General features: G+C 42.9%; 1 protein-coding gene across 8 annotated transcripts in view; it reads left to right on the top strand.

Annotated features, from left to right (window-relative positions):
* lrba (LPS responsive beige-like anchor protein) overlaps positions 1 to 14,700 on the top strand; it is a 179,758-nt gene that overhangs the window by 55,323 nt on the left and 109,735 nt on the right. For all 8 annotated transcript variants that reach the window (XM_034585812.1, XM_034585804.1, XM_034585874.1 and 5 more), the window contains exons 30-33: positions 2,652 to 2,821; positions 4,775 to 4,859; positions 5,111 to 5,244; positions 6,013 to 6,074. In XM_034585812.1, the coding sequence (XP_034441703.1) occupies positions 2,652 to 2,821; positions 4,775 to 4,859; positions 5,111 to 5,244; positions 6,013 to 6,074 (451 nt within the window). The remainder of the gene's footprint in view (positions 1 to 2,651; positions 2,822 to 4,774; positions 4,860 to 5,110; positions 5,245 to 6,012; positions 6,075 to 14,700) is intronic.

The following is a 14,700-nucleotide window of genomic DNA, read 5'->3' as shown; positions in this document are numbered from 1 at the left end:
CAGATAAGTAAAATATGTACATACACCTGTATACATACATAAATACATATTTTATGTTGTACAATTGAACAATCATACTTTTTCTGCTACTTCAGTAAATGTTTCACCTTTTTCTGCCTTTACCTCCATATTTTCTGGTGGCTCTTGTCCCAAATAAATAACATGCAGCCAATTTGTTTTCGACACATACTGTATATACACTGTATATACTCCTCGCATGCATTACCACATACTGTGCAATATCCTAATGTATACACGCACACACACTCGCACACTGGAAAAATATTGAGATTGGGCTATTCTCATACTTTGTGGGCCCTCAGGTCCCAGTTGCTCCACTCATAAATCACCAATGTCATCCAGGTAATGTCCCTCCCACACCGGCCATCATCGTCCAATCACAGCTTGAGCAGAGTTTATTAGACTTGATATTAAAGTAGCATGTGTGTGTGCGCGCATCTGCGTGTAGGGTCAGTGAATAACATTTTGATCATTCACATGCACAGGCTCGCATGAAATGAGGGTGAGCGAGGACATCAAAGCTCTGCTGGGGTGTACGCCCCCCCCCCCCCCTCACATGAGTCGGCTCTGAGGTTAATACTCAGGAGGACGGTATTTTTACACACAGACACGCAGCCACCACTGACACATCCTCACTCATTCTTGCACTTGTTTTACCTGAAATAGCAGAGATTACGGGAATCACAGCGCTCACTGCACTTATCCATTGTAGGTTAAAGTAAATAATTACTTCATTCTTACTTAATTCAGCCTGAGCTCGGCACACACAAACACACAAACACATGAACACGTACACTGCCCTGAGCTCCTGTTTGTGGGTCGAGTGGGGCCGCTGACGGCTGATTAATCGACTGGGGCGGCCCACTCATGATAAGTGTGGCTAATGACCTGCTGAATAATTCACTGGGCCTTTGCTGTGGAACAGATGGAAGGCCAAACGCATACACGGATACGTTCCCTGGCAGACTCGTACACGCCTGTGCTCTCATGTTTATCTGTACACGCATATGCATATATTCAAATACTTTTGGACGCACTCTTGTGCATGCACACGCACACGCACACACACACACACACACACACACACACACACACACACACACACACACACACACACACACACACACACACACACACACACACCCTGTCTCCACACAGCATGTGTCCTGTGTGTCTCCCCTGCTGTTGACACCTGGGGTGTTTCACGTCAGCGCCGCCCTGCTCCTCTGATACCACCGTCCAGCCCTCTCACTATCTAAAAAGTTGCCAGATACTCACATCTCCAACCTGATTTTCATCCTACCTCAGTTTTTTTTGTATATGCGTCACTCTGGACCTTCTCACTATGTGTTTGTATTTTAAACCAAACTATGAAGCCACTTGGATCCGCATGCAGCTCTGTTCTCAAATCATAGATCACTTGAAGCAAAAGGTCAACTGTCAGGGTTGTAACATTCACAGTAACTTTTAATAGATCTGATCAGCTGCATTAAATCAGCCCAAACCAGTCCTTTGATTCCGCAGCCAGTTATCTGTCTGCACCGCAGGGAACCAGACTCAACTCTCCCCTCTTGTGTGCATAAAAGCGCACATACACACTCACTCTGGGAACATGCAACTGTATATGCTCGTCCTTTTTAGTCTGTATTTTTTCCATATTTAAATTATGTGCATTTGATGCATGCTTGCATGTCTCAGTAAGCCGGGATTGGTTTGTGTTTCTGAGAGGGAGCAGTAGCCGGTGATTAGACCCTGCTTCCCTTATGTCAGCACTGACAAGCGGGGCCAGGCTCTCTTTGATATGGCCAGTGGTCTGTCAGAGCCCCGCTCTAAACTGACAGCTTATCTGCATGCTGCTTTCCTCCCAACTGCTGTTTGTCAGATAGGACTTGAACTCGGCTCGGTTGTACCAAATCACTACGCGAGACACTTCCTGATACTTTACAGGAGGGACAAATAAAAGAGCAGCATTATCCTCACCCAGACAACTGTGTATATAAAAATGGTTTGTAATGATTTTTAATAAGGTGTGATCATTATTGATTATATTAATTGTTTTAGTATTCATACCAAACTGGGTACAAACAATTATGTAAACCAACCCAATTTAAAAGAATTGTAATTTATTAGAATAAATGATGGTCTGTGCAGTGGAACCGTAAAGCTGCCTTCATTTGTCTTTTGTATCAAAGGTCATGTCTGTATACAGCAGATGCTCTAATTCTCTTATATTGATCAAATATTCATCTAATGCAGGTAACCACTGCAGATGAATTGTATAGTATGTTTTATGCTATGAATGTAAAATAAGAGAATGACATACAGAGGGAGGAGACAAACTTTTTTTGTGGGTCAACAGTTGCATTTTACTAGAACTAGATTTAATCCAGGAAGAATTTACCAATATAAGTCCAGGTGAAGTACTGATACAGTGATCCATTGGTTTGTGGCAGAATGAATGTGAATATATTTTGTGTAATAAATCCTCCAGTTTGCTGGGTTGATAACAAAGTTGTTTTTTTTCCAGCTGAACATAAACGCTTGTTTTGAACCTGCACCATCAGCATTTTCTTAACAATAGTTGTGTCAACGTTACAGTTAAGTGAATAATTTGTCTCGTCTCTCTACAGAAGTGTCGTCGTTGCACCCAAGAAAGCCGGCATGGCGCCATCTCCAGGCACCGCCACGCCCGTCCCAGCAGCCACCGCTGCCTCTGTGTCCGCTGGGACACCTATTGACCGTGTCGCTGTGGTATCTGCAGGCGACGCCTCTGAGAGCATCTCTGCAGACTCTGCAGCTTGTGAGTGCACGTACACACACACACACACACACACACACACACACACACACACACACACACACACACACACACACACACACACACAAACACAAACAGAGATATTGACGAGTCAGTGTTACTGCGAGGACTGCGAGACGTAGCCTGGATGAATCTGCAATGAAAAAGTCAATATTTATTTCGAGATTGTGCTTCTTTTTGTGTCTGGCAGAATAGTATTGCTGCGTTAGTACAATGTAATCCAGTTACCAGGATGGAGAGGTCAGCAGGAAAAATTACAGTTACACAAATTCAATATATTAGCTAAAATTCTATATTTTTGATTTTCATAGAATAAAAGTCCACCAATCAAATTTTATTTGTAAAGCCCATATTCACAAATCACAATTTGCCTCATAGGGCTTATGTAAGTAAATTCTTTCAAAATACAATATACATAAAAATATTTAAATAGCAAATGAAATAAATAAATTAACAAATAAATGTAAATGTAAACTAATGGCTTCAATATAAACACTCATAATAGTAAAAATATATTATTTTATAGGTCACACACTTTGCATTTTACATTAAAATAATCCTTGATACAAGGAGGAATTGAATTGATAAAATAATTAAAGTCAGATGAATTCCTATGTTTGCTTTATTTAAGTAATGTTGGCCGTTTCTTTTTGGCACCTTTCTGCATGTGTGACTGTATAAATGTGTAAAGCTTTATTTCTCTGAGGAGTGACATGAGAGGGGGATTTATGGGGTTTAGGCGATTGTGCATTAACTGTAGAATCTGGTGTGTGTGTGTGTGTGTGTGTGTGTGAGAGAGAATAATATGCGTTAAAGCTGTATGCATCAGTTGTTTGGTGTCAGTGAGCGGTGTTGAGTAAATACGTTTCTGAGTGTGTGTGTGTTTTAGTGGGGCAGTGGGAGGACTAATGGGGCCGTTCATTTACTCCTTTTTGTTTGAAGGAGCTACTTCAGCTCGAGAGGGACACTCTCACCAGGCCCACATGGCACTGCTTAACACCTTACACACACACACACACACACACACATGTACACACACACACATTCCAGCCCACATTACACTGTCTGTCATTCCTGAAGAGTTATCCCTGCTCGGAGACTGTCCTGGCTGGAAAAACAAGCCCGCTGAAACACCAGAGGAATCCCCCTCCTCCATATTCAACTGGGCATTAGCTTATTTATGAGCCACAGGGAAGTGAATTTACTGCCAGATCAATCAAACGCGGACTTTGTACCTTGCGCGCCTCCGTCTCCAGAATGAAGTCGTAAAGCACCTTTTAGTTGTATAATGAAACAGTCACAAAAACAGCCCAGAGGGGTAAATTGGTATGTAATGACTTAATGAGGAAAAACAATTCAAGAAGGAACCAGATATTTTTTAACACATCTCACATTCCAACACAGGTGTAACACCCATGAATTTACACGCACAGTATTCAGAACAAATACTTGATATCTTTAATATATGACTAAAAAATACCTTCCAAGAAGTATCCCACTGTATAAAGTACAATCCCAGCTGACAGTGAAACCTTACCAGCCTTTCGGTGCACAAAGGTTTCCAACTGGAAAACCTCATGATGAACACGTTGGGCTCTGAGTACATCATCCACTATCCCACCATAAAATTATACTTGTACCCCCACTTGCCCTTTTCGACCATAAATCCACCAATTCTATATATTTGAATGGAGACTATTGTATTATTTCAGAAGAGGCATGTTTCCACACCGGTTTATGGTGCTACCCTGTGTGTGTGTGTGTGTGTGTGTGTGTGTGTGTGTGTGTGTGTGTGTGTGTGTGTGTGTGTGTGTGTGTGTGTGTGTGTGTGTGTGTGTGTGTGTGTGTGTGTGTGTGTGTGTGTGTGTGTGTGTGTGTCCTATTCTTGTCCAACATCCAGACTAATAACAGAGTTCTTTGGTTTCTCCCCTGTAGCAGGCGGCCAGGTTCCAGCCAGCGCTAGCCTGCCATCTGTCCCCCCACTCTCCCCTGTGACCCAGAACACAGCCCCCAATATGAGGTGATTCATCTTCTTTTCTCCTTCTCTCTCTCTCTCACACACACACACTATCAGCTATTTATGCATGTGAACGCACACAATCGGTTATTTATGGATATTCACTGATTGTTGCTTTGTGCTCGTTTAAACTTTCACACAAAACTAGACCTTTTTTAAAGAATATTTTTCGGGTTGCATGCCAATTTGTGATTTTCCTCGTCATGCACTGTGTGTGTTCATGCGCCGTTTGCCTTCCACTCCCACATCTTCAGTATCTCGGAGCGTCTGGAGAACGCTCTGGAGAAGGCGGCTCCTCTGCTGAGAGAGATCTTCGTGGACTTTGCCCCCTTTCTCTCTCGGACCCTGCTGGGCAGCCATGGACAGGAGCTCCTGATTGAGGGCACAAGTGAGTTCAGCATCACCGAGACACAGTTACAGACACACACTGCATGGCTGCACTCGTCCCCGCTGTCCTTGCAAACCCTCTGGATGGTGCATCTTTATAAATGCCCCCCTTCATTTAAATGCAGTAGCATCTCCATTCCTCTTGTTAATCCAATACTGTGATGAGTGTACGTTGAGCTGAGAGCCGGTCGTCGTGCTGAAGGTTTCCAGGGGGCCAGGTCAGAGGCCAGGCCACTAATAGCAGTGTTTGGGATGTCTGCTGCCACCAAACAAAATGGAAAGTTGATTGATAGCTGCAGGGGGGGGGGGGGGCTTGAAGAGAAGGCAGGGGGAGGTGTGGGTGTGTGTGCTTGTGCATGCATGTGTGTTTGTCTGCATGTGTGTATGTCATATGAAGAGCAACTGAAAGACCAAAGGCTACTCTGCCCTCTCACCGTCTGTGCCTCGGCAGCAGACTCTGGACACTCTGGTGGCCCCCTGCCCTCTGAGAGCCCAGGGCTCGCCATTAGGGATCAATGGGACATATGCTGCTCAAGTCAGGCCTGTAATACAAGGCCCAAATATGTATTAGTTTACAGTAACATCATGTCAGCTCATTAGGCCCATCAATACTTTCTGCGCCCCTTGCAGATGGCGCGATGTTAGGTTAGCCCTGTTTGTGCATGTGTGGGTACTTGTTCCACCATGATCCAAGAAGCTTTATGAAATAAAACGAGTCCAAAAAATCTAATTGTACTTGACTCCCTTTGTTTTGTTTTTTCTCCTCCAGGTCTGATGTGTATGAAGTCCAGCAGCTCAGTAGTGGAGCTCGTCATGCTTCTGTGTTCACAGGCAAGTCTGGCATCTTTATCTTTTCTTATCCTTGTCTGCCACTTCCCCCCCCCCCCGTCTGATTTATCGGGCTCACCTTGAGTGCAGTAAATCCACAGCCCCCCGAGTGGACAGTGAGCCATCCAGCGCCTTATCTTTCCTCCACACCACCGCCGTCCACCTTTCCGCACCCAACCCCATCTCCGAGCGAGGGCAGAGAAACCGGAGAGAAGGCATCTCCGGCCGCAAATATTGGTCTGAGGGTCAAGGGTGGCCGACCTGCCCGCGTCACCTCTGACCCGAGCACTGGCCCTTGTGGCTTCGACCAAACTGATGAGAAGGGATAATGTAGATTTGATGGTGCTTTGCATTGATTATCCCTCTCCTCTCTGTTGTCTTGTGGGTGTTTTGTTGCCAAGTTTATTTAGCTGCTGTCCAATTCATGAATACTAATTCCAGGATCATAAGCAGGCGTGGGCAGATCAATGATTGTAGATGTCAATAGATCACTCCAGGATGCCTGATTAGCATAAAGAGACACGAAGCTACTGATGCCTGCGTAGTTACTGCATGTGAACCTAAATGCAGTACTTTACATTGCTGTTCATGCAAAACGTGTATTTATTCAGTGTATTCATAGTGTAACGCACACAAACGCTCACAGTGACAAGGACAACAGATAATAACTCCCCTCTGGCCCTGTTTGTTTGTGTTTTTACTGTTTAAAGCACCTCACGAAAAAACAAACAAAGATATCCAATAATACAAAAACACATCTGATTAATGACACACCTCTCACCGACGCGCTCCTGCTTTTTTTTATCAGCTTTATTTTTCTAAAGAAATAGTGCCTGTCATCTGGCTTCTTTTCTCTCCCTCCACCTTCTCCCCCTTTTTAACCCCTATGCCCCGTTTGCCTCCCATTATTCACTTGGTTTCTTCTCAGAGAAAAAGGTAATGCAGTCAGATTACACATCTGCGCGCATGTCAGTGGGTGCCCATGGGTTTGTGCTCGTGGGACGCGCTGAGGGAACCGAGCGCCGTAGTGTCCAGAGACGACGGAGTAGCAGGAGTGAAAGCTAGATAGAAAAACCAAAGGGAGAAGAATGACAGGCTCTAATGCACCTATTTGTCATATCTGTCAGGGTGTTGTTTAATGCTAATCTAATCAAAGGCAGAATCTCGGTGATTGCACCGCTGCACAGCTCATGCCTCGCTTCCCCCTTTGGTCCCCAGCCCAAGCTATTTCTTCCCTTTCTCTCTCAGCTGCAAGCGACCCCACCCAATCGCTACAACACACACTCGTTCACTCTCTTCCGCGGAGAGGGCCTGGGATTGGCCAGCGTAGTGTTGATTGCTTCAATAAATCATCCAACCAAATTCTCTCACAGCTAATGCAAATGTAATTTTATTGTTGTGTAAAGGGGAGAAGGAGGTGTGGGGGGCTGGGGGGGGGGGGGGGAGGCAGGGGCAATACGTTGCCTCTCACTGGGGAACAGAGGAAACCAGGGACAGGTTTTCCTCTGGGCTAAATTACGATGTATAATTATTTGTGTGTTGGTTCTCCTTGTGGGGCAGTGAGAGCGAGCCAGCGCCATGATTGATGACATTATTTAGTAAAGTTTGCCGGGCCCTCCGGCACAGGAAGCACTCAATTCCCTCACAGGAAGTGCCTCCGTGGCCATCTTGCGACTGCTTCCTGCCTCTGAGACAGCTGATGGAGGGAGAAGATGGAGATGATTTTGATTGATTTTTTTCTATTCTTTTTTTCACACCCCCACCCACACCTCCATTGGAAACGTGATGCGATACCATCTCCTGTGAAATTTTAATTAATTTCCCGAGCTTTGAGATGGAGTGGGGCCGGGGTGAGGGGTCAGGAGGCGAGGGACCGCAGAGCAGTTTTTAATCAGGGATCTTCTAAAAGTTGCATTGGTGGCCACATCAGCTCGGCATTGAGGAGGCGATTGTAAACCGCTGTTTGATGGTGCTCCATTTCTAAACAACGACAACAGGGCTCCCAATTAAAGGACCATTTTGATCAGACATTAACCGTTGGGGTGGCACACTGCCTTGTTCTCTGCTGCAGTATTGATCCTGAATATACAAAGTGAGGATTAATGATCATAAACTGTAGTTGTAACAGAGTGCTCCTCAGAAATTGAGCTTACTGGATCTGCACTTGGCATTTTTGTTTTTTCAAAAATGTTTTTTTGTAATTCACAATTTCTATTGATCAAGAAGTACAACAGGGGATGTAAGATCATCAAATTAAATGTTAACTATTTATTGTATTACACAATTCATAATCCGTCCCTAACTCTAAGACAATATCACAGGAAGAAAAGGTATGGGGTTTCAATGTACCATGTTTTTGGGATGTAACTAAAGTTTTGTTTGTACATAAATGATTAATCAGGGTAATTTCTCGATTCATTTGATCCATAACATTTTCAGAAAGTAGGGGAAAATTACCAATTTTCTAGATCACAAATTGACATATTTTTGGGTTCTTGTTTTTTCCAACTAAAAACCTAAAACCCCAACACATTCAGTCAACTGTCAAAAAAGACGATGGAAAAACACGAACCTCATTTAAGAGGCTGGAGCCAGGGAATGTTTGGCATTTTTGCAAAAGACAAAAAAAAATAGAAACAATAAATCCCATGTCAAATTTGTTCCAGATTAATTTTATGTCAACAGTTTCAGTTCTATTCAGTTTAATAATAGGAATGACCAATGTACAAATCAGATTTATGTTTATAACAAAACGGCCTACTTCTCGTAGCGTAGATGCTAATTAGACGATTCCAAGTAAACGTCGAAAAGAGATATTTATAACGCGAGCATCAAGACATCATAATTCTTCTCGTGTTATTGGATGTGATGGCCTCCTCAAAGGTCTTTCATATTACATGAATTATCATAAGAGTTATCTAGTGAACCACGTCTGCTGAGGGTCTTGGATGTAAAGAGGCCCCCCCCCCCCCCACCTCTTCCTCCCATGCCCCTGATTCACTCTGACACTTTCACTCTCCCGCTCACACTTGTTTTCTCCCGTCTTTGTCATATTTACGGCCGGCCTGTTGTTTCCTGGGTGCACTTCTTGAAATGGCTTCCACCCAAAAACATCTGATTAATAAATAATGCGCCGGGACGAGAGAAAGAGCTCTCCCGTGCACTCGCTGCCGTCCGTCCGGAGCTTTGAGAAATCATCTCATCGGATACTGGACAGTCTACGACGAGCAGAGGCCCATAAATCTCTTCAGTAGCTGCATTTGTGTCCTGTAGATCAGCCATTATTGTCCGGCCCCTCTGTCAGCCCATCCATCCTTCTGCCATTTATCAGAGGTGCATCCTGTACGTGGAGTGGAGGGAAGGTAGGGAGAATTGTGGAGTGGAAGGGGAGGGGGGGCGGGCGCTGGTTTCCTGATGGTCAACACCAGATTGGACAGACTGCTCTCCAACGAGGACATGGTTTCTGAAAACTGATGTTGCTCTTGAGTTTTTATCTACTCTAGCATGGCAATGTTGTTCTGTCAGTCAGTCCAGTATCAATAACTATCAGATTTATTGCCATTAAGTTTTGTGCATGGTCCCCAGAGGATGAACGTATCCTCTTATGCCACCTGCAGGTCAATATGCTCACTTTTCCAGTGAAGTAGCTCAACATTTAATACATAGATTTGAGCGAAGCTTGATATGAACATTAATTTCCCCCTCAGCATAAATTCTAATGACTCTGGTGATTTCCTGACATTTTCGTGTAGCACAACCAGAGGCTCATGATTCTAATATGTCAAAAACGTTGGTTTATGAAAGAATCCCCATCAGCTTTAGCTATACTTTGTTCTGGTGCTAATTAGAAAAAAAATAGCATTCTAACAAAATAAATTAAAGATTATGTGCTAAATGTAAACCTGTGGGTGCTGAGGCTATGCATTTAGCTCAAAAGACTCCTGTGCCTCATTACAGCCTATAGCCATGTAGCCAAGATGCTAGCATGGCTGAAAAGTCCTGAGCTGTTTCCAGACATGAACTCTGGGAAATGTCAGGAAAATTGGGTCCAGACATTTTCTGAAGTTTGCTTTTTCGTGTATGAAGATGCACCCGAGTATAACATGCAGGATATGTTGTATAAGTTCTATAAACGTTCACATTAGGCCTCTCCAGAAGGTTTTAGGGAAATGTCTGGAATTCAGTTCATGTATGAAAGCAGTTCTATTTTTATTGGGGTGGAAGCAGAAAAATGTATATCTCAAAACCTGGGAAATTGAAACCACTTACTTGCTTTATAGAACTAGAGAGCAAACCAATCCTTATTCTTATTTTGGAATATGTTGTGTATTGAACTTTTTTGGTCGACTCATACACAGTTTGTTATCTGAGCAAATAGCATTGTGTTGCATCCGCTGATGCGTATAATCCTTTTATAGTAATTCAATAACGTCAATGTTAACTTCCTAATCCAATGGACACACATTATCGTACGTTCCCAGCCAGTCTCACCGAAGTTAACCTGTTTAACAGATGGGCACCTCTCGCTCAGTCAGCAGGGAGAAAGACATTGACCTCCCCAAACACTTGGCTCCTCCTGACCCTTGACCCTGTGACCTCCAGGTTAGAAGTAGAGAGTGGCGAAGGTATGGAGGTTGAAACCCCTGCAGCCGGGGAATAAGGCAGAAGTGCGTAGTCCATACAGTCGGTAGTATAATCTGAGAAATAAGGCAAGTTTTCACAAGTTGCTTTCTTAGTTGCTTATTTTAACAGTTAAGTCTGGTGTTTGAGTTGCTAAATAGTCATTTATATCTGTCAGTGGACGTATTTCTTCTTCTCTCCAGTAAGTGAGGCTTTGATGGATCAAGAGCAGACCATGTTGTATGAACCACATGCGGAGCTCGAAGAGGTGAGAGAAGTGGCGAGGAATGTGATGAAACCAGGACACAGAAATACTTTCCCCATCATTTTCCTCACAGTCAGACGCACACCCCGCTGTGCAGTTAAGGAGGCACACAAGGTTCAAGATCAGTGCAAATCAAAGTGTTATTCTTCGATCCCTCCCTGCTCGCCCTCACCCCGCGATCCGCTCCGCTGGCTCTTTACAGCCAGGCCACGCGGCTCCGCATCCCTGCCACTGCTCGGCAGTTTCAAGGTTAATATCACGCTATATATTCTTTGAAAAGGTGCTCTCCTGTGAGATGTAGGGAAAACATCGCAACACCAACTGGCACTTAATTCTGCCGGCTCCCTATCGTTGCCAACTATGCAGCCAGAGCGGGGGGGGGGGCAGGGCAGGGGTTGTTGCGTTGGAGGAGCTGGGGATCAAGGGGGGCTTCCTGACAGGAAGTGTAGTCTAGCTGAGAGGGGAGAATAAGACGGGAGACTCCTAAAAAATTCAGTGGCTTTTAATGTGGCTCCTAGTCGGTTTTACATTCAGCTGGCTCCAAGTGGCACGGCACCGAAGGGCCTCAAGTCGCTGGTCGGTTATTTATACGCAACATATATTCGTTGTTCAAATCAATGAATTTCCCTGATGGAGCTTTTCCTCCTGACAGCCACTGTTAATGTAATGTTTTCCTACCAGACAGGTCCCATTATAAGACCCTGGAATGTGATCTTATGGTTCTCCCCCTGCTATCCTCTCTCTCACGTCATGGCTCCTTAGTTCAGACCTGCATTTTTTAATATCTTGTACTTTTACTTTGAAAATAAGACCTTTCAATGTAGTTATCCCTAATCCTACCTCTTGTCCAAGTCTAGTATCGAGAGTTTTGGCAAAGCCTTTTTTTTTTATAAACCACTGTCCAAACTGTTACTGACATTCTGAAAGGACTGCAGATGACAAGGAGTTGGTGCTCTGCACTAAAATTAAATATTAAATTTGACTTGTTTTAAAACAGCTGGTGCTAAAATGCCCAGTTATCTGAGGCCATAATTGACAGACATCCCATTCTTGTAAATGTGACACGATGCAAGAGGTGAACTGATTCCACTTAGACGAGTCCTGGTTCCAGCTTGTATCTGTTCCTTCAGCAATACATTGCTTTTTGGATAATTTCATCTTTGAGTTACAAGCAAATTGTAAATGTATTATAACTTATTCAGACATGTGGGAAAAGTGACATGCTTTTCTTTTCTGGTTGTAAATACAGTAATCAACGTCCCCATCTGTGGTGGACTGCCTGCAGAATATATGCGAGGAAACGATGACTTGGCAAAAAGGATGTATAATAATTGCATAATAACCTTGAAGTTGCCATGTTCTTTTTGTGCCTTTTCTTTCCTTCCTGTCACACCCACAATGAAAGGATTCAGACATTGAATTATTTGGCATCTTCCACTTCTTGTGCTGAGTTCCTAATGCCAATCCCATAAACAAGCTAACATGAGTAAAAACAAATGGACTGTAGCTCGTTTCCTATTAAGCCGACATGAAATGTTTTGATGCCATTCACTTTAAAGTCTAAACTTTATTACAGCCTTGAAAAATATGATTCAAATACATTCAGCAAATTGGGTTATTTTCAGTCTCGGAATGAGAAATCTATTCTGACATTAAGTATTAGCTGAGAAAACACAAGCAGACTTATTATTACAAAATCAGTCCTGTTGCCCAAAGTTTCTTGCAAAATATGCAAATTCGATAGTTCTTGTCAAAATAAATAAATACAAACGAACAAAAAACAAGTGAATTCTGAACATCTGGTCCACGTGAAGCTGAAAACAGCTGCACATTGTTCAAGTATTGTTTTACCTACATTATTCAAATCTTCTTGCATTAATGTGAACCAAACAGCGCAAGATCTCAAGATAAGCTAAAAAAATTATTTATCCTTTCAATTTTTTATTGCATAATTCTGGCTCATGAAATTTACAGGATATATTTACTTTCCATGCGCACCTCTGTGATCTAAAATGTCTTTGTTTTGTCTGTTTTAAGTGCGGGGGAGTTCCACGTCCTGTCTTTTTCAGTCTTTGTATTTGTGTAGCCATGAAAGTGTGAATCCATGAAGCTCTCGGAGACCCTGAAACATAAATATTTGCTGCAGCATAAATATTTGGACATAAGTAAATATTCTCTCAGCTGTGAATGTGATCACGCAAACACCAAATACGAGAGTCTGTTTTTCTTTAAACATATGAACATGCACATGTGGACCGCTGAGAGCTATAGAGTAGACACACGGGTGTTATTCTCACACACACACACACACACACACACACACACACACACACACACACACACACACACACACACACACACACACACACACACACACACAGTATTTCAGACACAGCAGCACGAACAAGCAACAAACCACTGAAGTTTTTTATACGTCAGTCAGAAGAGCGATGGTTCACATAAACACATTTGATAGTTTACTCTGACAGTAATTTTTACGTTTTGTCATCCACACACGCGGGACGTGTATTTTTTTTTTTAGTCATTGTTTATATCCGGTTGCTGTTCATAAACAGTCAGGTCACACAGCTATAATAAACCGTTCCCTTGTCTGTTGTTTTTTGTGGTCATCAGTGCACAAAGGTTTAATTCAAAATGTCAAGGTTCGCCGTGAACTTTACGTTCCAGCAGTCACTGACCACGTTTATATGGAGAGCAAAATTCTGACCATTTACCTTATTATAAAACATTGTTTCGATTATGATGTTTAGATGAGTTGCTAATAGAATATTCCATTCATATTCCCGTGTACCTGTTACAGAGCATAGTCTGATTACTACTCACATCATCCTACTACTCATTTACACTCTAACCCTGGGCATTCGTCACACAAGGTTGTGAAACTCCTCTATGAGGACGTTATAACGCGATTAAGACGTGTTTATGTCTACATAATGTAACTAAGCTCAGAATACTCCACATCTCTTAATTTGATTATTGCTTTTTCTGAATATGACTTCATTTTACCTTAAGGTAATCAGAAAATGCTGCTGTGAAAAAAGAGTCTTATTTAATCTATTGTCTGAATCGGGTTGTTATCTGAATTGCATAAGGAGGCTTGAGTCACTCTGCAGCGGCCGCAGGTTTGGTTCCGACCCTTTGCTGCGTCACTTCCCCCATTTTCTCTACTCAGTTCACACTTGTACTATCCTATCAATAAATATGAAATGGTTAAAAAAATTGGAATAATAGAGATGTATCTGATGGATGTATTATTTATTGATTATGCTTAAAACGTGCATTTAGTTTCCATTTTATACCCATTTTAGTCTTGATTGTGTTTTCTGGGTTTGAAAAGAAAATAAATCAGTAGCTCTCCTTCATTTTGCTTGTGCTGCACTGCCACATTTGACGTGAGGATTTATGTTTTTGTCGTCCCGTCTGAAGTTGTATTCCCATAGCCTGTCAAATCAACAAATACTTGTGATTAGGAGTGATGCCACCGAACAGCACAGCTGACTTATTTATTATTTCGGGCGAGCCGAGGCATTTCTCTCTCCGGTGTTGGGCAATGTTTTCCTTGTGTTGTGGCGAGCCCTAATGTTTGAAGGGCAATTTTTGCTCGGGAGGTCTGTGTTTTCTCACCAGAGGTACTGGTATATTTAGATGTTGATTATGGATAATCAGCTGTAATGACGGAAGTGCATGGCATGTGTGTTTAGACTCAATGCCACCATCGTGGAA

Source organism: Hippoglossus hippoglossus, chromosome 1 (assembly GCF_009819705.1).
Source record: "Hippoglossus hippoglossus isolate fHipHip1 chromosome 1, fHipHip1.pri, whole genome shotgun sequence".
Lineage (NCBI taxonomy): Eukaryota > Metazoa > Chordata > Actinopteri > Pleuronectiformes > Pleuronectidae > Hippoglossus > Hippoglossus hippoglossus.
This window is presented reverse-complemented; position numbering and strand designations above follow the sequence as displayed.